This window comes from Equus quagga, chromosome 12 (assembly GCF_021613505.1).
Source record: "Equus quagga isolate Etosha38 chromosome 12, UCLA_HA_Equagga_1.0, whole genome shotgun sequence".
In the NCBI taxonomy this organism is placed as follows: domain Eukaryota; kingdom Metazoa; phylum Chordata; class Mammalia; order Perissodactyla; family Equidae; genus Equus; species Equus quagga.
Genome location: NC_060278.1, coordinates 27,702,728 through 27,729,055, shown reverse-complemented (window position 1 = coordinate 27,729,055; position 26,328 = coordinate 27,702,728). Strand labels below are relative to the sequence as shown.

The 26,328-nt window shown below is 36.9% G+C and overlaps 1 protein-coding gene across 1 annotated transcript; it reads right to left on the bottom strand.

Annotated features, from left to right (window-relative positions):
* Window positions 1–1,187: 1,187 nt before the first annotated feature.
* LOC124248767 (aldo-keto reductase family 1 member C23-like protein) lies at window positions 1,188–14,766 on the bottom strand. Its single transcript, XM_046679222.1, has 9 exons — window positions 14,642–14,766; window positions 12,590–12,757; window positions 11,624–11,740; window positions 10,480–10,557; window positions 9,903–10,025; window positions 6,777–6,886; window positions 5,683–5,848; window positions 3,111–3,193; window positions 1,188–1,432 (listed from the first exon to the last, which is right to left on the bottom strand). Exons 1-9 carry the CDS (start codon window positions 14,723–14,725, stop codon window positions 1,390–1,392), a joined length of 972 nt encoding a protein of 323 aa, XP_046535178.1. The 5' UTR covers window positions 14,726–14,766; the 3' UTR covers window positions 1,188–1,389.
* Between the last annotated feature and the right edge of the window lie 11,562 nt (window positions 14,767–26,328).

The following is a 26,328-nucleotide window of genomic DNA, read 5'->3' as shown; positions in this document are numbered from 1 at the left end:
CAAGCCCAGTGGTTATGACTGACGAATGTGGTCATGAGAGGAAGCAATGGTTGCAGGTATAGATATTAGAAAGTGTAACCACATCCTGAAAATCGGTTAGTCTCAAAGTTCTTTAATTGTCCCTGGTTGGTCAATGATCGTCCCAAATTTTAACAAGTGGTCTGAGATAAAAACTTGCTTCCTTACAAGATTGAGTCTGTATTACTAAAAATTGTAGAAAATAAATGTATATCTTTTATAGATGTTCAAAAGTTAACAAATGTTGTAAGCCTTGTGCTATTTCACGTACATATATTTTCAAATAGTGTTTGAAATTTTAGGAGAATTGGAATTACTAAATGTATTCACATGTTAAGATTGGCTTTACAGAAAATATTTAATGGCTTACGAATATTTAGTGTTTTGTATTTGTAAGTGTGCCTTGCTTTGTGCTTGAAACATTTAAAAAGATCAAGTATATAAAATCGATATTTCATATTAATGTTCCTTTAAACCTGAGAAAACTTGATAAATATGGAGTCAATGTTAAGGGTAATTTGATCAGCTATTTGTTTCTTTGAATTTCTGCCCAACTACAAGCCAGCACGTTCATTGCTGTTACCTGGGCACATGTGGCAGTCTAGTCCTGACTCTCAGCTCTGGCTCTTTGGTAAAATACTGTGGAAAGTTTCTTTTTATCTGTAAGAGAGAAGTAGCAAAGAGGCATATTCCAATGTTTCCCGTACAGATATGTGCTCAGCTCCCTCTTCCCAAATTTTCTGTATGTCTGAGTCCAAATCATCCTTCCAGCCTCGTCCCCTCCCACCTCCTGGGCCCACTCTGTCACAGGGTAATCTCATTCTGGGATTTCCTTCAGAAAAGATTCCCTGAGAAGCAGAAAGGGAGTCTATGCTTTGCTTCCTTTCAGCAATATTAGCCTCACCATCCAGATCATATGCCATGTGTCCTCTTGTACTTTGAAGGGCTAAAGGAACACTGCTAAATACCTGTTAACTACTAGTTCTCTAGAGACTGACAACGCTACCTATCCCCCTCCAGAAATGTCTGTAAAATTGCTGTTATTCTATCTCCTCCCTCCTCTCCCACTCCAAACTCTAGGCAAATTAGTCTTTGGCTCTAATGCATCAGAAGGAAAGAAAATATACAAAACAGAGACTAGAATTGGTCAGAGACTTTAGGGGGAAAAAAATCTTTAATTTTTACAGAAAGAGACAAAAATGGGGTGCCTTTAATTCCTGACTGAGGGACTTAAGTCTGGCTGAGCACGAGTTGTGAAGCAGCGTGGATAGAACCTTTGCTGAAGCGTCCAATCACCAACGTCTGAGAGGTTTCACACCTCACTATCCACATGCAGTGCTTCTGGGAGAAGTCAGGACAAAGGCCTCCATGCTAATATTCATCAGAAAATGGATACTCAGGGTGGCCAACAGCACTGAAATGAGATAGAACATTGCATATATGGGTTCAATGACTGTGTTTCTAGGGTGATAGAGAAGTGATTTCCATGAAGTTGTCATTGAGTTAAGGTTAAACAGTTTATTTTCTGACTGGGTATGAAGTCTGCCTTTCTTTCTTTCAGAAACATGACTTTATAATAATTTGAACATAATAATAATAAATTATTGAAATGATATTCCCTCCCTGGAATTTATTACGCAGAAGATGAAGAGTCAAATATTCAAATATGTTCTCCCTAGCTACATCTGTCAATAAAGCAACAAGATAGCCTGTCCTTTCTTATTTCAATTCCTTAGTGGAAGAAGAGATTGATTATGCCTTGTTGTGAACAGGAGTCCAAAGTTTATGTCCAGCCCCGTGCTCTGCACTAATAAATATTTTAGGGCAACACAGGTTACTGAATGCAACTTGACTTTCATTTTTAAATTTATGAACTATTTATTAACTGCCTACCACATACAACATATCCAGTTAGATCCAGAAATAAGAAGAATGTAATGTAAAAATTTGGCCCATTGTCCAAGGAGCTTACTGGACAGCAGAGAGATCTCTATTCAGTAATAACCCAAGATATAAAGTGACAGAAAAATTCTTGCTTATTATTAAAATATCTAACTGTAAGAATTACTGACTGATTACCACTTTCTCTTTCTCTCTGCCTTATTTCCCTATCTTATTCTTCATTTGTCTCTATAGTAATAAATATATTAGCAAAGGTGTAAATATATCTACCAAATTTGGGCATTCATAACTTGCCATTATGCCAATCTCTTTCCATACATTACCACATGTATTAATATCATGAATTACAATTCTCACAGGCAGAAAGATGGTGCATTCCTCCATTTCCTTCATTTATAATGAAAGTCTTTGCTCAAAATTCCAGAATCACACAGAATGAAGGATTAGTAAAGATCTTTTGTTGGTTCTAAATCCTTTCCAACAATGATGCTTTGCCTCCACACTCTTCACTTGGTTTAAATCTCTCCTTTTGAAAAGTTTGTCCTCTGCATGGGGATCTCCATATTTCAGAAAATCTGAAGCAAAAATTCCTATGGAACCCATAAGGCCAGGCTTTCTGGAGGGAAATGCAGTAGTTTGGTCCAGAACAAACATGCAATGAAAGGGAAGGGAGTGATCTGCAAATTTATGAAGGATATAAATGTGGCACAATCTCATGAATATCCCATATCAGGTTCATGGGCATTTCTGGTGTGGATCACAAGCTTGAGAGAGAAGTCTTTAACAAAGAGTTGAAAAGTTTGGAGAAGAAGATCATAAACACACTTCTGGAAACATTGAATTAGGCTACACTGGTGATATCCACAGTGTAGGTTCACTAACTTGTTGAAATGGGAGACCTACAGGGAAGGTGTACGATCAGCAATGATACTGAGCTTTTCAGAAAGTTACGTGGAGTGATAGTGCATGACGTAGGAATGTAAGTCCAAGTTGACTCCAGTTCACTCACCCTGTTGTGCCAGTGAACAAAGCTCTGGAGTGAGTCTGGGATAAGATTCCAGAAAGCTCCTGTTTCACTCCTGACTCAAACTGGCCTTTGTCTTCCTTGTATCAAGGTAAATTTTAACAATCATCATACACACGCTATCAGAAAGTGAATTGAGGCAAACATATTTACCAAAGTCACTTACATGTGAAAAGGAAGATATCGAAGATTTCGGTTTAGGCCATCTATGGCTTTCATGTCCTCTGAAGTCAACTGGAATTCAAAAACCTGTCACAAGTAGAAAGATTTTTATGATTTCTAGACTGCATGATGGCCAATCTTTAAAATCCCAGCAAATCAGACTGAATGGTGCAAAGGCAACATCCAAATATTTCCCAAAGTTTTTAAAGATAAAGCAAAATACTCCAGTGGTAATAAAAATATCAGGCAAAAGTTAAATTGGAATCCATCCCTGGAGATGATATATGCAAACTTCAAAAACTACAAACAAAAAGGAGAACTTTTAAATAGCAGAGGGGAACAAAGCTGACATTATTCAAAGTAATAGGGTCACATACTTAGAAGAGCCAGAAGAAGCTAGAGATAAATTGTAAAAGTAGAAAGTATAATTTAGTAATTTTGATGACTACAGGTGGACATATATATCGAATCAATGAAAGTTAGAATGTGAAAAAATTTTTTTCAAGGTAATGTAATCCAATAATTGTCCAAATACTGCTGATGTCATCTTCAATGAACATAGTAACTGGCTTGAAGAGAATATCCCTGTCTAAATGTGGAACACTTTAAGCATCAAAAAGAATGTCAGTAATGGCTAACATGTTGAACTAAATACATTCAGCAATTCATACTAATACTCCAAGATAGTGGAAGATGGAGAAGATAGATAGATGATAGATACATAAGTAGATAGATAGACAGCAGGCACAATGTCAATTATTTCACAATTGATGAATCCAAGCAAGGCAATTGATTCATTATTTTTCAATTTTTCTGTACATTGAAAATCTTCACAATAGAAAGTTAGGAAAAAGTTATTAAGATGATATCAAATATACTAATTATGTATGAATAAATCTAACTGAAGGACTATGTAAATACCTTTGTGGATAAAGTTATGAAATTTATTAAAATATATAAAAACACATATTTAAATTAATACTCAAAGTATAATTATGGATTGGAAGTCTCAATATTGTAAAAAAGACAGTTTTCTCCAAATTGATCTACAGTTTCAATGCAATAGGTTCCAATGATTTATATTCTTATTTTTCATGGAAGTTGAGAAGTGATACCATATTTTACATAAAAGAAAACTAGTAAAAAGTAGTCAAGATATTCTTAAAGAAGAAAAAATGTATGTAGAAAAAATTTTACTGCTCTGAAAAGCAACACTTATTTTCCACTATAATTAGATGGTACAGAAAAGTAAGGATTTGAAAAGAAGAGGGAGGCCAGAAATCAACTGGTGGACATCTGATATACAACAGAGATGACAATGATAATCTTTGAGAAAATATAAACTTTGGATTTGGCCTGCAACTTGCACTGGACAATAAAGCTTGCCAGAAGCAGTGGTGTGTCTGTTGTAAGCCTAGACATGAAAAGTCTTTGTAAGTACCCATTCACTGCCTTGGGATCATGCCACTGTGATGAAGAACAGGCTAGATGGCTATAGTGTAGCCAACAATATGAAAAATTATATGCAGCAGAGTTTACACAACTCTGACAACAGGAAAATCAACCTCCTAAGGCAGAACTGTCTAGTTGCTCTTCATTTAACAGCAAATACATGAGAGAGCAGAGCCAAGACAAGAACTACTTAGTTGAGCCCAGGCTAGTTGCTAAACTGAAGAATCATGAGCTAAATGAATGGCTTTTGTAGTAAACTTCTATATTGAGGATAGTTTGTTATACAGCTATAGTCTCCTATACATAATGATATAATAATAAACTCCTATATGTAAAACACAACACAATAAAAATAGACAAATATCTGAACAGGTGCTTTACAATAGTGGAAACTCAAGAAGAATAAATACCTGAAAATGAAACTACATTACTATTCAAGGAAATGAAAACTAACACCAAAGAGATTTGGAGCCTAGAGATCACTGCTACATTCTGATGTTTATGTGACCCCAAAATTCCTATGTTGGACACAAAACCCCCATTCTGATAATACTAGAAAGCAGGGCGTTTGAGTGGTGATGAGGTCATGATGGTCAAGCCCTCCTGAATGAGATTAAGGCCCTCATAAGTCCCGAAACAGCACCCTTACCCCTCTGCTATGATAGACTACAAGTAGTCTCCCACCCAAAAGAGAGCATTCACTCACATGCTCACCCCCTGATCTCAGACTTCCAGACTAAAGAACTGTGAGACATAAATTTTTGTTTTTCATAAAACACCTAGTCTGTGATATTTTGTTATATCATCTCCAGCAGACTAAAAAAATCACATAATCTAATTCCCTCATTTTAGAATTAGGAAAATGAGATGTGACTTGCATAAAGCTACAGAGTACATTGCAGACATGTGGGAACTATAATCTCTGTTTTACGTCCAATCTTAATTCCATCCAGACATGCTGCCTCTCTTGTTGCCACAGTATGAAAAACATGGTGGGAATACACATAACGCATGCATGCATGGGAAATAACCTCTGGGCCCAAAGATGTCTTGAGAGCTTACAAAGAAGAACACATGTGAAGGATACTCTTTAGGACCCCTATGCCCACAGCCTCACTCATCACCTGCATGTTCTCCTTCATCTGCTTCTCATTGATACACTTGGCCAGGGCCACAACTCCACGCTGTAGCTGGTAGCGAAGGGCAATCAGTGCTGGAGTTCGCTCATACTTTTTTGCCATGGCACAAAGGACTGGATCTTCCAAGAGAACCGGGGAGCTCTGGTCCACCCTGGAAGGAATTACTAAATGCTAAAGACCTGAGACTGAGTATTCACTTTGTTAGGAGGCTTCCTAAACAAATCCAGTAGGCCCACTCTAGATCAGAGCGGACATTACTCAAAAAATTGTCCTGAGACCAGAAGCATCACTATCATCAGGGAACTTGTTAGGAAGGTAAATTCCATGGCTTCCAACAAGACAAACTGATTCTGAAACTGAGGTGTGGCACTTAGTAATCTCTGTTTACAAATCACTCCTGGTCATCTTGATGCTTGCTTGAGTCAAGATCAATGCTTCCAAACTCGTGCATTTTTTCTTTTTTAATTCCCATTAGCTGCTTTCCTTTCTCTGATTAGAGCCCCAAAGTAAGGACAAGAGTATGAAAGGAAAAAGAGAATGGGGAAAACCTGGGATATTCTTTATTTTAAAATTTCTAAGATATTGATAAAAATTGAGTAGTCCAAAAATAAGAACTATTTATTTTATCCTTACTTATAGTATGCCATATTTCTATAGAAATTTATAAAAATGTTTCAGATTGTAATTTTTTCTATCATGATAAACCTGGGAGTTCTATAACATTATCCATATTTTAGACATAAAGTGAGGCTTAGAGAATCTATTGCTAGAAATGTGTTAATTAGTTAAAAAAAATTCAAAATCATGACTTGAGCTTATATCTTCTGTCTCAATTTTTCGATTACATATAGATTTTAATGCAGGGATTTGTTTTTGATTAATCTACAACCAGGCACATATAATGTAAAAGAATTGGCTGGGTGATGGGATGAAAAAAGGAAAGGAATTCTTCCTTCCTTCCCCTTTCTCCCCAAGCCAGGTGAGAGTTAGTTCCAGAAAACTGAGTATGGTATGATTAAAAATATTTCACCAAAACTAGTGTTTTAGGGTTTTAGTAAACTTCCTGTCATCTTAATTACCATTGTTTTGGACGTTGTGTTCCCAAAGCACCATAGGCAACTAGGACAATATCTTTCGATTTGCAGAAATCCAACAGCTTCCTCTGGTTGAGATAAGGATGACATTCCACCTGTAGAATGCCAAGAGGGAAAAAGAGTCAGATTACATGAAATGACAATATGAATATGGAACAAAAAGGTTTAAAGGAAAAAAAAGATGAATAAAAAACAGTAATATTCAATTTAAGCTGGAAATATCAACATCAAATAATGTTTTGTTAAAAAAAATAAATGTTATATCTCTATTCCTTAAAAGGGTAAGAAGGAAAAAATAATGAAATTGCACAGAACAAGCAACTCCACGGATTAGATCTTGGTTACTCAGTACCATTGTACACTGCAAAGAGAATTCCAGATCTGGGACAGGAAAAGAACTGTTTGAACCTTGGACATCAAGTTATGCCAGAAAACAAGAAATTGCTCAAAGACTCACGAAGGGATTTCTAAAGGACTAAAGAACCAGTTTGATGAGGATCCCAGTAGTGACATTGGGTAGATGCGATGATCAAAGGGCATAATGACTAAAAACAATTATAGCAATAGAGTAAATAAAAATCCACAAGTCCGTAGGGATGAGAGAGAGAGAGAGAAAAAAATATTTGTTCCTACTGACATCAATTATTACAGTAACTGCTTTCCAGGAATACTGAGAGTTCAAGGGAAGGAATTAAGCTTTTACCCATCTTATAAGAATAATTGTATTTTACCCTGACTTTACAAGGGAATTTTCTGTTTACAATAAAATGTCAGGTTAAAAAAATATATATAAGGCCTGGTCCTGTGGCACTGTGGTTAGGTTGATACATTCTGCTTTGGTGGCCCAGGGTTCGCCAGTTCACATCCTGGGTGCAGACCTAGGCACCGCTTGGCAAGCCATGCTGTAGCAGGCATGCCACATATAAAGTAGAGGAAGGTGGGCATCGATGTTAGCTCAGGCCAGTTTTCCTCAGCAAAAAGAGGAGGATTGGTGGCAGATGTTAGCTCAGGGCTAGTCTTCCTCCAAAGAGAAAAAATAAATAAAAGAATGCTTAAAATTAAAAATAATTACTTATGAATCCCATTGATAATAATGATTCATGTTAAAATCGTTGATGGCTACTCAATTATTATGTGAAAACTTGGAGGCAATATGATTTCCTCTGATGACAATTATAACCCAAAAGATTGGTAGGTAATTTCAAAGGGAAAAATATACATTTACAAAGAAAAGACCTGTCTGCCACTAGCTTAACCAAGAAAACAAAACTAACATCTCTCATAGTGGGACAGCTTGTCATGACAAGCTTCAAACTGGAGTGTGGTTTGAGGGAAACAGCATGAAAAGGAAGTTTTCTTGCCAAAAATGTTTACCCTTAACGTAATAAGGCATTCAGATATAACTTCTAATTTACAGAAATTGAGACTAGAGAAACAAATTAATTAACATCACAAGATAACAGTTGGATAAATCCAGAATATTCAACAAAACCTGTCTGTATGTCATAGTAAAAAGAGGGTTGAGTGACCACTCTATATTAAGAGAGCTTAAGAAACATGACTGAAAATAATATGTGGACCACAATTGGCACCTGCTTAGAAAATAAGATCTGGAAAAAGGATTGAGAAAGCCATAGAGGATTGAGTGTGGCTTGGATAGTAGACAATAAGCTTTCTGAGGTCTGTAAAGGTGAATTGTTATGTCTATAGCTTACTTTGAAGAGGGTCAGCAAAATATTACATACATGTTTGCAGATACATCCACATGTATATGCATATATTTGGCAATGTGCCAAAATATGAAACATTTTTGAATAAAGGAGGGAAAACATGGGTGTTCTGTGATACTCTTAACTTCTTTGAATGTCTGAAAATTTTTATAACAAAAATTGAGAATAAAACTAATACTAGAATCCCATGAAATTTTTAGCATTTATAATTGTGAATCTATAGTACTATAACAATATACAACAAATTCTTAAATTTTATATGCCACATTTTCCAATCAAAGATGCTCACTCCTTGACTTTAAGTTACACCTTTAGAATATTATGATAAATGAACTGAGACATACATAGAAGGACAAGTACCAGATGATACCTTTTATTTGAGGAATCTAAAATAGTCAAACTCATAGAATCAAAGAGCAGAATAGTGTTCGCCAGGGGCAGGGAGGAGGGAGAAATGGAGATTTGCTCATTGTGGCCAGGAAGTCTCAATTATGCAGGATGAATAAGTTCTAGAGATCTGTTGTACAACATTGTCCTCATAGTTAACAAGATTCTGTTGTATTGTATTGTTTTGTATTGCATACTTCAAAATTTTTTAAGAGTAGATCTCTTGTGGTGTTCTCATCATAATAAAATAAAAATAGAAAAAAAAATTAAGAGTACAGAACCAGACACAGAATAACGTGTCTAATGAGTTAATTCAAGTGTAGAAATCGAGAAGAACTAGACTGAGTAAATCAGAAAGCCTGCTCTACATTTCTGCTAAACATTCCTGAGTGTTGATTTGTCCCACCATTAGTATGATCAAAAAACATCCCTTTAACCTGGGTGACTTTCAAAGCCTCAAGTTCATTTTCTCATATCTATGCTTCGTATTCAAAGACCTTTGAAAGCAGACATACCAAGACAAAGGATTCAGACATCCAAACCACACAGAAACCCCTGACACCTACCTTACGTTATTTTCACTCTTCCCTCATTTACTACCCATTCCATATTTTCATGACCTTCTTTTCTGTACACAATTCCTTCCAAATCGCTTTCACCCATCACATCTCTGGACATTCTTTACAGTGCAGGGAAATGTCACCTTCCCTCTAATGTCTGGTAACAATGCCAGGCCACTGTCACCTCTCTTCCCGTCCCTAATTTTTATTAACAACTTAATACTAAGTTCTCATCACTTTTTTTCACTAAGGCTTTCCAAAACAGAGATACAATTATGGGTTCTATTGACTCACACTAGACAGAGGCTCTGGATTCTAGAATCTTCTGTTCCATAAATGTAGGATGAATAGGAGGGGAGGACAAATAGACATCTGACTGTAGTGCAAGAAGAAAGAGATGAAGAACAGAGAGCAGAGGAGATCAAGGTACTCACCTGGTTGCAGACGGGCTTGTACTTGAGCCCTGGCTTGTTTAGGATCTTCTCCAGCTGCCTACGGTTAAAGTTGGACACCCCGATGGACTTTGTCAATCCTGCATCCTTACATTTCTCCATGGCCTGAGGAGGAAGAGGTGGTGAAGAATAATTCGTGCAATTGACTATAAATCAAGAATAACTGTAAGAAAAATCTGTTAAGAGGACAACTGTAAAGAAATGACAATAAAGCCAATTGGCATGATTATCAAGGAGAGAAAAAGTAGTAAATTAAAAGAGAAAAGAAGGTAGTGACAGCAAGGATAAGAATTACTGTCTTCTCTTTAGAAAAATGTGAGAGAGTATTACACATTGAGGGCAAGCGATACTTATCCTCATTGTACCAAATTCTTCTCCTTGGTTCCTCTCTATTAACATTTCAGGAATGGTTTCCTCCACACCTGTACAGAATACCCATTCTTTTAAAGTTTATGAATTCCTGAATCTGAAGCTGTATAGCTCCTTCTCATAAGTGGAGGAAGTGAACCAGATTCACCTTCTGTCTTTTTCCTCTGTGGTCTCTCCTACAAGCACTCACCTCCCACGTGGCACAGAAATCCACTGTGTCAAATATTGCTTTTCCTTTTTCATCTTCTGGATAAAGTTCTTCCCCTGGCTAAAATAGAAACAGTCATTTTAGTGATGTTGCAAAATAATTTCTGCACACCTAGCCCGGCTTCCAGGGACATCTAGGGCCAAGACACTAAACCATCATGAGTTAGGTGGGATAACATTTTAGATACTATTATTGGTAAAGTGACTTGCCTATGGAGTTGTATGGTACATCTTTAGGAAACCAGGCTTCCTCCAATCAACTACACTTTATATGTTTTAATAAATATCACTCTCCTAGATCCTAAAGAGGACTACTAATGACTTATGTTACACTGGTCTGCCCCCTATATTTTCCTCTTGCCAACGACCTCCTTTGCACTGGGAATGACAGTAAGTTACATGTTCCTTTATATCCAAAAGAACAATTACAATCTTGACCCAGGCTGTATAATCAGAATTCCTTATCCCTCTGAACATTCTACGGTCCATCTGTCCATGGCTTGGACTTCCCATTTACAAAGACAAACAAACTATTTTGCACAGGACAGCTTGAGTAGCTTTCTATAAGTTACAATCAAGAATTCTACATAGCACAATCCTTAACGGCTAAGTGCAGTTTACAAATTTCCACATTGAAGATAGCCAACAATGTAGACAAGGTTTTGCATATCACTATGAAGGATGCCAGGTTTAGACCCACCCAGAGGGACCACCATCCTATCTGCTTTCAAATTCAAACGGTGAGAAAGGAGAGCAACTCATTATGCACAGGTGTAAGGTAGTTTCATTGGTCACCACAGCTGCATGAAACTCTATTTTGGGGATATCCCTAAGAGACCCAGGAGTCATAATCATTACTGAATGTTGAACATGCCTATTTTTATTTCCTCAAGTTTTCGAGGTAAAGAATTTAAGATTGTTGATTTCTTTTCTCTTAGAGGCATGAAGGGAAATCAAGGATTCAAAATGTACATAAAAGGCTAATAAGGAAATATTACTTTGGGGATTTTTCTCTATTGTCATAATCCCTATATATGTCTAAGGAAATTTCCTGTCAACCATCTGTGCAATTTGATAGACATTCTGACAGAAGAAGTGAAATAGGTGTGACCACGCAAATTGCCAACCTTCAGAGCTGTTGGATAATGAATAATATAGAGATCAACATAGTCCAGGTGAAGATTCTTCAGAGTCTTTTCCAAGGCTGGTCGGACCAAGTCTGGTTGAAGGCAAGTGACCCAAAGCTGTAGAGGTTAAAGAATGGAAGTTGTTTTGGATTAATACTTCTGTCAGTTTTGTTTTTCTTGTTTCACCTAAGGATTAGACATTTTCTACTGGTTGGAAACTGCTGACCACAGAGAAAAATATTTTTTTCCTTCTTGGGTTCCCTTTTGATCTGACTTATCCACAGAAACTGTTAATTGCTTTGACTTACCATCAGTACATCTACCAAAAATAGAATGAAATGACCTGAGAGATAAAACATGTTATCAAATAATAATCGTGCCCATCATCTGAATTCTGTTTGATGGAGTTTACAAAACAATTCTCAAAGATAGCCTTATTCCATCAAAAGTGTTCTCTAATGGAGAATAAGTAGTGCCCCTTTAGTTTATATAACTACAGGGGAAAATTGCTTTGAAAATATTAACATATGCTGGATACTATTCAAGACACTGTAACTTTCTCTTGTTTAGTACAAAAAGTGCACCTTATATTGTTCTCTCTTATTGATGGAAGTGAGACGGGAGATTCAGAATATTGAGAAAGTTTAGCAGGTCAACTAGGTGATAAGGAAAGCTATAATTCGATCACAGTTGAGTCTGATTCAGTAATCCATGCAAAATCACAGTGATACAGTATGAGGCTAAGAAATGTAAATTGACTTTACTTTAAAATCATAAAATTTGAACAAAGCAATTATGAGAAAACCATCATCTTTTTTTGAGACTAGATTTAATACATTAATATTTGTGATGAAAGTTGTACCAATAAGCATAATTCACCAAACACTACTGGTCCTATCATATAATTGTCATCTCCACACAATCACTTTTACACCTGTGAACACACACACACCACACATACAGCACCTTTGAATTGCAGAATATGTCTCTTCTCTTCACAGTGCCATCTTGAATTTTGCTTTGGATAGCCAGTCCAATCTCATTTTCATTACCGTATGCATGAGCACAATCAATATGGCGGAACCCAGCATCTATAGCCAATTTAGTGTCCTCCACAGTTTTGCTCTTAGGAACCTAGATGAGCAACAAAAGTTAGTACTTGGATATGCAATGTTTGAGAGAGAGCTCAGGCACAACTTTGACCTTCCCATAATCAACTTTGGACATCCCAGGAACTCCTTCAATACTGGGCATTCACTACTACATCACTAGCATCAAAGGTTCCCAAGTTCAGCCTGGGGTTCTGTGACTTTCTGAAAGAACTCACAAGACATAGCATATAGTTGTAGTCATGCGTATGATTTATATTGTGAGAGGTTATGAAACAAAATCAACCAAGGGAAAAGGTACATGGAATTGACTCTCAAAAAACAAGGTGATCACTTCTAAGAGTCCTCTATCAGTGTAGCCACACAGAGCATGCTAAGTAAAAATTGTATATAAATTCAAGAGTACATATTTAGATTTTTTAATGTGATGTTTCCATATACAAATACATTGTGAGATGATTACTACAATGAAGCTAATTAAAATACCTGGCATATCACATAGTTCATTTCTGTGTGTGTGTTGAGGACAATTAAAATATCTCTTAGCAAATCTCAAGAATATAGTATATTATTATTAACTATAGTCATCATGCTATACAATAGTTCTCTGGAACTTATTCATCTTATAACTGAGAGTTTGTATTTTTTGACCAAAATCTCTCCATTTTTCCCGCTGACCCTACTCAACCCCTGGTCTCCACTCCTCTACTCTTTGCTTCCATGAGTTTGAGTTTTTCAGATTCCATATATAAGCGGGATCATGCAGTATTTGTATTTCTGTGTCTGGCTTGTTTCACTTATTATAACATCCTCCAAGTTCATCCACTTGGTTGGAAATGGCAGGATTTCCTTCTGTTTTAATGCTGAATAATATTCCATTTATTTTAAGCATTTCAGAACCTTTCTTTGTTCAATAAAGTTTCTAGGAACTGCATACTTGGTCTAACTGCCCTGTGCTGTTCATGTGCTTGCCTTAGGTATAGGGGCCTTCAGAGGTTTATGGAAGCTGAAGCTTCAGTGGTATCCACGACCAATCCCTACCCTAAATCCCACTTTGTACTACAAAGTAAATATGTCCTGTCTTGTGTCTCCAAAATATCTCTGAATTTTCCCTTCTGTTACAGAGATGAGCAAGTGAGACTCAAATTTTAACTACTAGTCCCTTGTCCTACAAGTCTAATGACTAAACTGGAAGACGAACTTCGGGCTTTCAGTCTGGTGACTTGTCCTCTTTGCTCCCTCTCATGCCCAAGGTCCAAATATACCTATTTGCTTTATTCAAATATACATAAAAGGACCAAGAATTGAAAATTTTCCCTGGAAGACTGTAGCTTATTCCCTCAAATGATATTATATTTTCCATTTGGGAGAAATTCCCAAGCAGTAAGGAAGTACCAGGGAAACTACAGGTTAAATATTTAATGTCTGGCATTCAACAGGCTACCCCACAACAGAACTGCAATTCTCCCCCATCGTTTGTTATTCACCTCATCTCCTGGAACTTCAACCACAAATATTTCTCTGGATCATGTCTTCTTGGTGGGATGAAAGTATTTTTTAATTCCAGAAATATAAAGAGAAACCACTCCCATGTAATCACCCTCAAAGTAAGGCAGCTGATAGTGTTCTTGATTGCTGATTTCCATCTGTTTTGCAACTCTGGGAAATAGATGTAAACTTCAAGAGGGCCCACAATAATCTGAAGGTGACCACATGGTGAGACCCTGATGAAGTCTGAACACTGACTACTTTACTCTTTGTATAACAAATGGTTCTAGGCTGTTTACAAGAACCAAACGAGCCTCCCATAGTCACACAGGAACTCAATGACTTGACCAACCAAGTCAGCTTCTACTTATGCTACATCAATTTTCTTTTCAATACTCTAACCCAAGAATGCTACTGTTACCTCTTCAGCTGCATAGGTGCCAAATCCCAGAACAGGAATGAAGTGACCATCATTTAGTTTCAGGTGCCGACCTTTGGGATCCATTGTGTGTTGCTCCTCTGTCTAAGGAGACTGTTGTATTCTTGTGCCTTCCCATTTTATATGTATAACAGGAGGGTAACACCCAAGTCCAGAGTCCAGCTGTTATCAAACAGACTGTAGGAGGAGCAATTTTAAAGCAGTAAGCCATGGAGTAAGAAGAGAATTGGAAGAAGTTATCTGGTTGATTTGGTCTTATCAAAGAGAATTCTTAAACAGCTATCTAATGGTAAAGAAATAATTAATTTCCTGCACAGTACATTGTTCATTCAGTATCCACGTACGTTAGTGAATCATTACAAGAGATTTTCTGAATAATTATTAACCATATGGTAGACAAGAAACCTACAGATATAACCTGTTTTTGTTTTTGCCATGAAGAATCCCCTTTTGAAACAATCAAGTATCTAACACCATTCATGCACACACACATACACAGACATATAATTTATAAGAATGAATACTGAACATTTTTTTTCAAAAATTTGGTTGTCAATAAAGAATTTAAACTTCAAAATGAAAGCAAATCTGTCTTTATACCTTTCCCATCAACAAAATTATTTTTGTTTCTTTTTTCATTGGTTATAAAAAGAAAACCTCATCCTAAAAAGAATGCACTCCTGAGATGAGTGTTCAAAAAGGACATTTTGGCAAGGTGATTATTGGAGTACTAATTACTAACAGTTTTTAGATATCATTTACAGTGTTAAGACAAAATTTTTTAACATGCATAACTTTCACCCAGTTATAAATTTTAGAAAACTATCATGATGTAACTACAACAAAAACTGAATAAAGATTTTATATAGTATATTATCTTGCCCAAGAGTATTCACAAAAGAGTAATCTGGAAACAGCTTTAATTACACTACACTTGGGAACAGTTAGGGAAATTATCAAGCACTGATACAATGGAATATTATGAAGCCATTGAAATTTGAACACATAGAGTGATGTCAGCAAAATGGTGGACTAGGAATTTTTGAGTTCTCCCATGAACACAAAAGGAAACAACCAGAATCTAGCTGAAATAACCTTAGAGGAGCTCTGGAAAACAGTGAAACAAAGACCTACACCAACAATATGAACACCTATTTAGGAAAAAGTAAGATTCAAAGTGGTAGGAAATTTCATCATGTTTGTACTCACCCTTGCCCCTCCCCTTGCTTGGCACAGTGCAGGCTTGGTCTGTAAGAGGCATCAGCCCAGTTGCCAGTTACATCTCTCAAACCAGAGTGATTATAGAAGATCTTATTCTTAAAGTTTAATGTATTTGGTGGCTGCCTGAAAGACTTTTTTCTATTTTGCCTACCTCTAACATTGAACTGAAAAGCAGCTGGTATGGCCCATTATAACTGCAGGAGGCCTATACAAGTACTGATGCCAGAGACAAGAGATTAAGAGTGAAGAAATAGACTACACCACATAAATCTGAGGAGAAACTCAAATGTTTATTTTTGGGACATTAAGCTATTCAGAAAGCAGCCATCTACTCAGAGGAATTAAAAAAGCTACACACAGGTCAGGCAACATGCATGCTCAGAAAAAAACTGAATAGACTTCTAGCTTTCATGTTGGGCTGATCCCAAGATCAGGAGCATGCCAAGCTAACAAGTGAAGGGATGTAAGGACACAGAACAAATCTGTGAAAAGTAGGAGAGGCGGGTGCTCTTTCTAATGACCAAATAAGCACACACACAAACGTACACAAAAAACCTATGGACTAAAAAGAAAAATAAAATTGACAGAAACTTTTCTTGAACAAGCATAGGCATGGATTTGATAGACAAAAATTTAAAAACAATTGTCATATATGCTGAAGTTGCTAAAGTAAAAGTAGGATAAAGAACTAAAGGAAATCTGGTAAATCTCAAGGGAAAATATCAAACAAGTTTTAGAAATTATGGAGCCTAAGGAACATAAGAACAAAATGAAGAAATGTGAACAGACCCTAAAGGACTTATAGGACAACATCATGTGGACTAATATACTCATTATCAGAGTCCCAGAAGGAGAAGAGAGAGAATGGGAAAGAGAGATTATCTGAAGAAATAATGAACAAAAACTCCCCAAACTGGATCTAAGACATAGATAATCAACAAAACCAAAAAACTCAAATATTTACACATTACACAAACTCAAAGTATCCACACCCACATACATGATGTTCAAACTGTTGAAAAACAAAGACAAGAGACAATCTTGAAGTAGCAACAGAAACATAATGAATCAGATACAAGGGATTTTGGATAAACACATCTACAGGTTTCTCATCAGAAAGCTTGGAGGACATAAGGCATTGGGATTATATGTTTCAAGCACTAAAACAAAATAAAACTGTCAACAAGAATTCTATATCAGACAAAAATGTTCTCTATAAATCAGCGAGTAATTAATATAATCTAAGATAAGCAAAAGCTGAAAGAGTTCATTATTGTTACAATTGCCCTACAAACAATGTAAAAGGAGTCATTCAATTTCAGTGAAAGGACACTAGATAGTAGCTCAAAGCCAGATGAAGATAAAAATTCCTCCAGTAAAGATACATATATGGGCAGGTACAAAATCATGCACTTTCATAATTTTGCTTTGTAACTCAACTTTTCTATTTGTACCAAATTTAAAAGATAAATGCATAAAAAATAGATAAGCATTTACATTAATATTTATACAAAGTATGACGTTCAAATTAGTGACCTCACGACATAATTGGCAGATGGGAACAGAGCTGTATAGGAGTAGAGCTTTTGTGTGGCATTGCAGTTTAATTGGTATCAATTCAAAATATATTATTATAACTTTCCAATATTATCTCTAATCTCTATGAAAATCACACAAAAAAATAGAATATACAGAATTTAAAATGAGAAGGGAATCAAAACATGTCACTACTCAAAAACATCTAAACAAAAAGGAAGGTAGTAATAGGGGAAATAAGGAAATTATGTCATTTAGAAAAGAATAAAGTGTAAGTCTTTCCCTATCTGCAATTAAGTCAAATGTAACTAAATGCCACCAATCAAAAGGTACAGACTTACAGAATGAAATAAAAAAAACAGGGTCAAGTATTCATTCTCTATAAGATACTCACTTTGGATCTAAGGACAAACATAGTTTGAAAGGGAAAAATGATAAAATATATTCCATGTATATAATAACCAAAATAGAGCTGGTGTAACTGTACCAGTAACAGACAAAAAACAAAGAAAATTAAGACAAAACTTGTGACAAGAGAGAAAAAATGTATTTATTATATATTGATAAAAGGGTCAGTATACCAAGAATATAGAACAATTATAAACATATATGCACCAAACATCAGAGGTCCAAAATATATAAAATCCACACTGGCAGAATTCAAGGGAGAGATAGACAACACTAAAAAACTAGTTGGAAACTTCAGTCCCCTACTTTTGATAATGGATAACACAATCAGACTATCAATAAAAAAATTGAAAAGAGAGCACTATGATCAACTGTATGTCAATAAATTGAGAAATCCTGACGAAATGGGAAGTTCCTAGAAACACATAACCTTCAAAGACTGAATCATGAAGGAATAGAAAACCTGAGTATCACTATAGTTATGAAGGGGTTTGAATCAGTAATCAAAAACCTTCCAAAAAAGAAAAGCTCAGGGCCAGATTGCTTCACTAGTGAAATACACCGAACCTTTAAAGCAGAATGAACAGCAATCATCCTTAACTCTTGCAAAAAATCAAAGAGGATAGAACACTTCCTTACTTATTACATAGGGTCAACATTACCTTGGTACAATGCCAGATGAAGATCCTATGAGGAAATAAACTAAAGACTAATATTCCACATGGTTTGAGAATTAAACATTCTCAAAATAATACGAGACACTGAATTCAGCAGCATAAAAATTTTTACACCATAATCAAGTGGGATTTATTACTGAAATGAAAGTGTTGCTCAATATACAAAATTTAGTAAATGCAACACACCACATTAATGGGTTGAAGGAAAAAACATGCGGTCATCTCAATTGAAGTGGAAAAAGTACTTGACGAAACTCAACACCCTTTCATGACAAGAAACACTCAAGAAACTAGAAAAAGAATCTGCCTCAACATATTGAAGCCCATATATGAAAAATCCACAACTAACATCATATTCTGTGTTGAAAGACTGAAAGCATTTCCCCTTAAGATCAATAATATCAAAAATTTGCCTGATTTTGCCTTTCAGAGTCAGTATAGTGTTGGAAGTTCCAGTTACAGTAATAAGACAAGAAAAAGAAAAGATATGCATCAAAAATGCGAAAGAAAATGTCAAATCATCTCTGTTCCATGATGACATGATCTTAGATATAGAAAACCCTAAAGATCAAACAAACTGCTGAAACTAATAAACAATTTCAGCAAAGGTCCAGGATACAAAATGAACCCAGAAAAATCAATCATATTTCTATATGCTAACAATGAACAATCTGAGAAAGAAACTGATGAAACTATTCCATTTATAATAGCATGAAAATGAATAAAATACTTAGGAATAACTTAACTAAGGACGCAAAAGACTTGTACATTCAAAATTATAAGCTCCTTAAAGGAATTATAGAAGACACAAATATGTGAAAGACAACCATGTTCATAAATGAAGTACTTCATATTAGGATGACAATATTAGTCAAAGTGATTTACATTTTCAATGGATCCATTTTACAACTCAATTTCAAGTGTAGCTCCTCTTTTCTTGAAGTGGATAGCTTTTACTCATATGTAATGACCCTATTACATATAGCCACCAGATTAGCAATTCCAAGGGTCATTCTTGATCAGTGAGGAGGTTGTCCCGAATAAGGTGGCCCCAGTAACTACCTCAAATTTGAGATGTTCAGGATTTGCCCCATGATCTCGATTATAGAGACGGCAAATTGAAGACCCTGAGATCAAGAAGACACTAGTCGGAATTCCACAGTCTCACCTTCCCCTGAACCCTCTGATTGTGGACAGTATGTGAGTTTTACTTACTGGATTTTCTTCCTTAGTGCTCTGATTATTCAATTCCCCAGCCATCTGTCCCACTGAAGACACTCATTCAAATGGCAGGTATTCTTTCAGAATGTTGTTAAAGTTGAATGTGTAAACACCCTCAAGGGGAACTATGGTGTTAGTAGCAGCAGTTTGGGGTTACATGTTTCTCCTTTTTAAGGAATTCAACATCCTCTGATGCAATGAGCTGGTGTCTAAATATAACCCTCTTTTAATCTTTGCTCCAGTCACACTACATTCTGAGTATTAGTTTCTGAATAAACATAGAAAGGAAGCACTGTTTGGCATGAGGTCCCAAGATGATGAACACTGTACTTGTTATAGTGTTGAAATATATATATATATATATATATATATAGAGAGAGAGAGAGAGAGAGAGAGAGAGAGAGAGAGAGAGAATGTGTCTGGATTAATATTAAAAATATTTTTAGTTTTCTCTAATCCTTCACATACATGAATTATAGTCAGTTTTCCATGCTTAGAGAAGGGATTGGGACTGTTCTTTTAATTAATTTCCGAAAAGAAAGAAACATTAAAATTTCTAATATCTTTAACTTCTGTGGAATTATAGAGTGGGTAAAGTGTATTTGCTCCTAGTTAGCTACATTGATAAGTGGGTTTGCAATATTAAATATATACAAGAGGATGTTTTAAGACTGCCTTACAGATAATGAATATTAGTTAACTACCTGCAAGAGTTAGAATAGAAAAACGTTAGGTATAATTTCTAATAGAATAGAGTATGGAGAGTTTCTTATTTCAGCTTTAATGAAGATGAAAAAGTAAGTTCACTTTCCTAAATGGCAACTTCTGAAAGAGAAGAGATGTGGCTTTGGGTGACGTAGTGGTAAGCTGTTCTGTCACTCTTGTAGTCAGTGCCAAGGTCAGAGACACACAGCTTGTACCAACTAAGCAGAGCACCCCCACCCACACCCTACACTCCAGTGCTACAGAACCCTGTTCTGAATGGGTAAGCTTAGACCTCATCCCAACCAGTGCTTCCTTTAGATGGTTATTCAGAACCTAACACTCAGAACGCACTGCAAACTGGACAAAGGTTAGAACAGCGAATGGTCAGACAATAGTCCATTACATTGAGGATGTTAAATTCCATAAAAAGGAAAAGCAGGGAATCCCTTATAAGAAATGCCTGGCAGACATTATTGGATGTTTCCACACAAAAGCCATTAACTACTCAAAGTCTTTAAAAATGTCTTCCAATAGCAGTGTACAAAATAGCCATATTCAATTTATCTCTAATGCCTTTATATAAATTCAGATTCCTGTGCCCCCCTGGGGATTTAGGACACAATAACCATGGAGTTACCCCAAGCTCCTCGTAGGTAAGATGACCCAGGTGTGGATTTGACTCCAGCGTGGGCTTGGACTAGAGGAGATTGAGTTTAGGGAGATACAAGGAGAACCAAGTTCACCACCTCTGAGGACTCCTTGAGAAAGCCAGGACCTCAGTCAGGAGATGCACCCTCTAGTTTGTCTGCAATCTGTAAGGTTTCATTTACAAACAGTATGACTGTGGCTGTCAGGAACGGATGTCATTCCCTCCATAACGTGCCGGTTCCACTTGTACAGATAAGGAAAAAGCAGGGACTGCTAGGACTTTGTGAAGTTGTGTGGGTTGTAAGAAGGAAATGCATCTTCCGGAGATTGGAAGCAGGAGGGAAAGCCTGGGAAACCTAGCTGCTTCCATTTTCACTGGACCCAGACACTTGGAGGGAAGATCAAAACAGCCTGAGCCCCAATGTGCTGCTCTGTTGGGGACATTAGGGCAGGCATTGTTGTAGGATATGTTATGTATCAAAGGGGACCCAGGCTGGACATTTCCCTATTAATCCAGTTGCCAGGTGGAATCCCAGAGTCTCTCAAGTTTCAATAGCTGGTCCATCAGGGCTTGGGCTTGACCAGCCGGGTTAATGGACTTGGTGGGGTCTCAGACTTTCCTCAGTTTATACAATCAGGCTGTACAAGAAAAATGTGCATCTAGAGATCTCAGGATTTCCCAGTCCTGGAGGAGAGGGAGAAGAAGAGGTCATACTTGAGCAATAAATTTTACAAAAAATGTTCATGTTCAACAGCATGCAATTCCTTGACTTTCTCCTAACACACTCCCCACAAGAGAATTACCCGTGTACAGAGAACAGCAAGTATTTGTTCAGTAAAGGGCATATTGACACAGTGTAAAAAATAAAATTATCTTTCAGCAGTTCTTATCCTCAGTGAATGACCAGTATTATTTAATGAAGTCTCCAGAGAGAGAGTAGAGTCATGTGGTGTTTTGAGAGAAAAAAATACAGTACACTTGAACTTGACAGTGGTTTATGGGTATGGTTTATGGGGCTCAGGGGCTGTGCAGGCAAAAGCTCGGAAACGCATTGCTTTGGAAAAGGCAGGAGAGGGTAGAGGCTGTATGGAAGGAAAGACGAACTTGCAGCAGGGTGGAGAGAGGATATGTCACTGTTGTTGCCCTGGGAGCAATTTTTGGGAAAAACTAGAGATGTTTAAAGAGATATCTATGAAGTTTGAATTATGGTGTTTGATTAAATTCATATCCCATGAATTTGAAGTATAAATACACTTGATTCACTATTGTGTCAGAGGGATTATGTCTGAAGAACAAAATGTGCCCTGAATGTGGCATCAATTTAAGTGAAGGAAAAGCAGTGATTCTTTTGGGGATCAATCCCTCTACTGCATCATTTTTTTAAATTTTAGTATCACCCAATACTATCCTCAAACCCTTAGAATCTACTGGGGCTCCTGTTCTCAGAGGATGACTCAGCAATTTCCACAGATTGTGAAACTCCTGGCTAGATGTATATTGCACAGAGTTGTAAAGAGAAAATTATTAACTTATATGGCTGACTTGATTAGGATACAACCAGGTCAGAAAATGTATATCAAATTGGCTTAAGCCCCACAGAATATGTTCCCCCTATAAAACAAAGTCCAGAGGAAGAGCCAGCTCTGGGTTGGCCACAGGAAGTCCAGATCTTCTCTGATGATTCTCTTGACTCTTCTTTCTTCTGTATACCAGCATCATCCTTGGCCTGAGTGAGGACAATGCAGCAATTTCAGATATCAAGCTGCAATAGGATGTATCCAGTTCAATGAGAAGGGCCATGTGTTTTAAGAAGTGGGGTAACCTGTCTTAGAAGCCCCCCAGCACAGCACCATTCATGCATCACTGGCCGGGATTGGGTCACAGTCCTCTTCCCAAGGCAATTATGTGTCAAGGGCAATGTACTGAACATAAGTGACCTAAACAAACCATTTGGAGAACAATGAGTGTTGGGAAGGCAAACTCCTTGACCACTGAAATCATAGTAGAACCTGATGGACTTTAGATTAGATGTGTCAGACCTTGATCACACTTAGAACTGGTTGGTGAGCTTTTAAAACATAGGGATACTCTTCCTTTACTACAATCAAACAAATAAGAATCTCTGGGCCACATAAGTAAAAGCAGAACCATTGTCTTTGTTATGGAGATATTTGTTCTGAATGATTGATTCATAGACAGAGTGAGAGGTCAAAAAGCCAGGAGGCCTCACCCAGGAGCAAATCTGTTTAAAGGAAAATGTGTAGAATCTGATTTCACTTCAATTTAATTTATTACTTAACCTAATTTGAATGTGTAAACTTCTATGAGAACTGAAGGTATGAAAATGAAGAAACAGACTCAGTGATTACAATTCATTATGCATCAAGAACCTGATGGATTGAGGTACAGTAGACACCACAGAGTAAGAAATTGATCCAGATGGAATGTGTTAAAGTTCAAACTTCAAAGATGAAGCAGTTCTAAGAAGTAAACATGAGAGTAGTTACCTCGTTTTGCGTAGGTGCAAGTAGAAACTCTCAGGAGTTGAGGATGTCAAAACACTGAGAAACTTGAGTTGTTTGCGTGAGCAAGGAAGATGTCAACATATCCTAGGAAGAAACTATAACTAAGATCATAAAATTCACATACCAAGAAGTGGGTAAGATAATAAGGTCAAGATGACATCAGACTTTAAAGGACAGTCAAGTGCTTCTCTCTTTCTAAGGAATTTAACATTCCTAATGCAATGGGCTATTGTCTTACCATTCTCTGTTCTAACCTTTACTCTGCTCACACTGCATTCTGATCATTAGATTCCAATCCAGTGGTCAATTTTCAATCCTCATCTTACTTGTCCTATTAGTTACATTTGACTCTCATCCTTGAAACTGTTCCTTTATTTGCCTTTCAAAACAGACCCATCTCCTGCTTCCCCTGGAAACTCACTAGCTCCTCCTTCTCAGCCTCTTTGCTGGTTCATCCACTTTTTAAACAATTTCTTAATATGAGACCCCCTCATGGCTCTTCTCTGTCTACACTTACACACCTCGTCTAGTCTCTGATCATCTGCTTTTGTGGCTTTACAATGACAACTACATCGTGACAAATTTCAAATACATATATTTCATCTAGATCTCTCCTCTCCCTCTAGACTTGTCTGCCCCACTGTTTACACAGCATCCTAACCAGGATAACTAACAGTCATCTTAAACATACTATCTAAAATTAAACGTATCTTCTCCCCACAAAAATTTGCTTCTCATCATCTCCATCTAAGCAAATGACAACTCTTTCCTTCCAATTCCTTATCTCAAAATGTCTGTGGGGCCAGCCTGGTGGCACAGCAGTTAAGTTCATGTGCTCCACTTCTGCAGCCTGGGGTTGGCCAGTTCAAATCCTGGGCACGGACCTACACATCACTTATCAAGCCATACTGTGGCAGGTGTCCCACATATAAAGTGGAGGAAGATAGGCATAGATGTTAGCTCGTGGCCTATCTTCCTCAGCCAAAAGAGGAAGATTGGCAGTGGATGTTAGCTTAGGGCTCATCGTCCTAAAAAAAAAAAAAACATATTTGGAGTCTAGGCTTGCCCCACGATGTAGTGGTTAAGTTTAGCATGCTCCACTTCACTGACCTGGGTTCCAGGCTTTGGATCCCAGGCATGAACATACACCTCTCGCGCATGCTGTGGAGGTGACCCACATATACAGTGGTGGAAAATGAGCACAGATGTTAGCTCATGACTAATCTTCCTCAGCAAAACAAGAAAGAAAGAAAGAAAGAAAGAAAGAAAGAAAGAAAGAAAGAAAGAATGAAAGAAAGAAAGAAAGAAAGAAAGAAGGAAGGAAGGAAGGAAGGAAGGAAGGAAGGAAGGAAAGAAAGAAAGAAAGAAAAAGAAAGAAAGGAAAGAACTAGATAAATACATAAATAAATACATAAATAAATAGAATGAAATGTCTGGAGTCAACTTTGAACCTTTTTTTCCTTTTACCGTATATCCAATGTATTAGAAAGGCTTCTTGACTCGACTTTTAAAATACATCAACATTCAAACAATTTCTAACCATCTTGACTGCTCCTACAATGTTCCAAGCCAACATCATCTCTCACCTGAATTTTTGCAGAAAGTCCTAAAAGAAGGTTCTTTTCCTCTATTTCTTCTCAGCGTAGCATCCAGCCTGATCTGTTTAAAACATGTCTGCTTATGTAGTAACCCTGCAATCATTCTCCATTTCTCTCAGAAAAAAAAAATTTAGTCTTTAGAAGGACTACATGGCATAGCCCACCCCCTATTGCAGATCTGGAACTTATCTTCTATGACTATCTCCCTTGCTCACTAAATGTCACCAGCATTAGCCTACTTGCTCTCACTTAATTATTGTAGGGATGCTCTTTCTTTTTGGTCTTAGTATTTTCTGTTCCATGTCAAGGAATACCCTCCTGCACATCCACACAGCTCACTCTCTTATCTCATTCAAATTTTTGCTCAAGAGCAACATTCTCAGTGAAATCTTCTCTGACAGGCCTATTTAAAACAGCACCTAATACTCCCTGTGCCTACCACTATCCCTTTCCCTGCCTGTTTAATTTTTTTCCCTTATTGTTGTCAAGCATCATGCAGGATCTAAAATTTTAACCTGACTTGAAAGCTAACAAATTAACTTTCGCACATTACTATTTCCTGTACTAGGTCCTTGAGCCCACATTTCTACAGGGTGAAGTGAAGGGGCCCACAAGACACTTGAAGTTGAAGGTTGCCTTACAGGAGGAAAACTAGAATCGAGTGAACACAGATGGATTGTAGCAGGCACTGAGCATCCCTGCCCTTTCCCTGGAGGGAGGTATTTTCTTTAGATTACTGGACAGTAGGCATCCTTTCCATTTATTTTGAGGGAGCCACTCTCTCTACACTCCAAGGCTGTTTTCTTGACAAACTTCTTTAAAAATTAGTGTGGAAAGCAGGATAGACAGTGCCTCTGCTTATCACACATATAGAAATGTGAGACCATGTGGAATTATCTCCCAACAGGTACTTACCCACTTCTAACAGCTCAGTATTCCTTATCTCCTTCGTGGTCTTCTTCCTCCACTAGACAGGAAACTCTAGGTTTTTCTTATTTTAATTTAATTCTTGTCTAAATTACTTATCATAAAGCAATCTCAGGCACGTGAAGGATGTTGAATAAAGTTTTTGCTGAATGAATGAATGATCAATGTCAAAATATTCAAGAACAGGTCAAAACGCCAAATC

Excerpts from the sequence above, each read along its gene's own strand:
- LOC124248767 (XM_046679222.1), bottom strand. The coding sequence starts at position 14,725 with ATGGATCCCAAAGGTCGGCACCTGAAACTAAATGATGGTCACTTCATT. Across the intron at positions 11,741-12,589 it reads ACATATTCTGCAATTCAAAG|CTTTGGGTCACTTGCCTTCA; the intron begins GTGCTGTATGTG and ends TAACCTCTACAG. Across the intron at positions 5,849-6,776 it reads ACACAACGTCCAAAACAATG|GGTGGACCAGAGCTCCCCGG; the intron begins GTAATTAAGATG and ends AATTCCTTCCAG.